The sequence below is a fragment of the Notothenia rossii genome (assembly GCF_949606895.1).
Source record: "Notothenia rossii genome assembly, chromosome: 3".
In the NCBI taxonomy this organism is placed as follows: Eukaryota; Metazoa; Chordata; class Actinopteri; order Perciformes; family Nototheniidae; genus Notothenia; species Notothenia rossii.
Window position 1 is genome coordinate 44,570,019 of NC_136901.1, and position 1,815 is coordinate 44,571,833.

At 39.0% G+C, this 1,815-nt stretch overlaps 1 protein-coding gene across 1 annotated transcript in view; it reads left to right on the forward strand.

The window, feature by feature from the left end:
- ttc39b (tetratricopeptide repeat domain 39B) overlaps positions 1–1,815 on the forward strand; it is a 19,850-nt gene that overhangs the window by 8,596 nt on the left and 9,439 nt on the right. Inside the window, exons 4-8 of the mRNA XM_079671207.1 lie at positions 1–65; positions 531–601; positions 857–924; positions 999–1,063; positions 1,386–1,485. The exon at positions 1–65 is cut by the window's left edge and continues 67 nt beyond it. Of these exons, the coding sequence (XP_079527333.1) occupies positions 1–65; positions 531–601; positions 857–924; positions 999–1,063; positions 1,386–1,485 (369 nt within the window). The remainder of the gene's footprint in view (positions 66–530; positions 602–856; positions 925–998; positions 1,064–1,385; positions 1,486–1,815) is intronic.

Consider the following 1,815-nt stretch of genomic DNA (forward strand, 5'->3'; position numbering starts at 1 on the left):
TTCGAGCACAGAGACATCCAGACGGCCATGTCCACCATCAAGGACGCTCTGCAGACCTGCCAGAGGTCAGAACTCCTCAGATTATAGCCTGTTATATCAGATCAGATTAGATTAGATTGAGGTTTCTCATTTGGTTTCATTAAGTACGATGAGTTGTGTTCGGGTCTTTGAAAAGTTTTTTTTGGATCTTGAGGATCAGAGTTGTTCAAGAGTCTTTCGGTGAGTGTCAGGATGTTAGATGGGTCTTCAAGGAATATGTTTCTGTTCCCAAGTCTTTGAGAGTGTTTCAAATGCCATTAAGAGTGTTCTTTAGAGCTTCCTTTGAGGTTTGGTGGGTCATGGATTGATCTTTTGGACTTTGAGGGTCTCTTCAAGGGTCCGTCAATGGGTACCAATAAGTGTGGTTTTGCCTTCAAGACGTCTTTGAATATGCCAAGGTCTTTGAGAGGGCCTGTTTCTGATTGACCTTAAGTTGGATTTTAAGGGTTTTGCAAACACAACCGTTTAACAGCAGCATTTATGGTGTGCAGATTCAGGAAGAGGAACTCGGTGGTTGGCTCTCTGTCCAGTCTGATCAGCAAGCAGTCCAACCTGCAGGAAGGTAAAACACACACACACACACACACACACACACACACACACACACACTCACACACACACACACCCTTTGATCGACAGCAGCAGGAAGTGACTGTGTGTGTGTGTGTGTGTGTGTGTGTGTGTGTGTGTGTGTGTGTGTGTGTGTGTGTGTGTGTGTGTGTGTGTGTGTGTGTGTGTGTGTGTGTGTGTGTGTGTGTGTGTGTGTGTGTGTGTGTGTGTGTGTGTGTGTGTGTGTGTGTGTGTGTGTGTGTTGCAGAGGAGATGCACGCAGAGATCTGCTACGCTGAGTGTCTTCTGCAGAAAGCCACGCTGACCTTTGTTCAGGTACAGCACTGCTGGCTCAGGATTCATAACTTCATCGTTAAATGATTACATTTGATTGAACTCTCTTCTTGCAGGATGAAAACATGATCAGTTTTATAAAAGGAGGTCTCAAGATTCGAACCAGCTACCAAATCTACAAGTGAGTTTCCAAACCGGGGGAAGACGTACTCACACAATAAAAATAAACTACCAAAGCAATTTTTGTTTGTGTAAAAATGCAATATTCAAACATCATTTGTTCTGTTTCTGTTCCGATTTTCTGTAAAGCTTCTTTGAGCATTAGGAAAAGCGCAATAAAAATCCAATGTATATATATTAATGATTATATTATATATATTATATATATATATATATATTATATTATATTATATTAATAATGTATATATATATAATATTATTGTTATAATTAAGATCTGGATTATTTATTATCTAACAGTCTGTTTTTAAATGTCATGAAACAGGGAATGCCAGAACTCTCTGAACGCCACTCAGGACGTTCAGTCCGACGCCTTCAAGCAGTTTGAGGGCGGCGTGAAGCTCGGCATCGGGTCCTTCAACCTGGTGGGTTTTATACTGTATATATAAATTAGTGCTGTCAAACGATTAACATTTTTAATCAGATTAATCACCATTCGAACTATGTCCTAAATATGCCATTTCTTTATGTATATTATTGTGGGAATGGAAAGATAAATGAAAGAAGGCGGGTATATCCATTTAAAGTATGTTTATTATAACTAGGGCTGTCAGTCGATTAAAATAGTTAATCACGATTAATCGCAAAAAAACATTTCTATCTGTTCTAAATGTTCCTTATCGGGATAATTTTCAAGTTTTTAATACTCTTATCAACATATGAGTGGACAAATATGCTTTATGCAAATGTTTGTT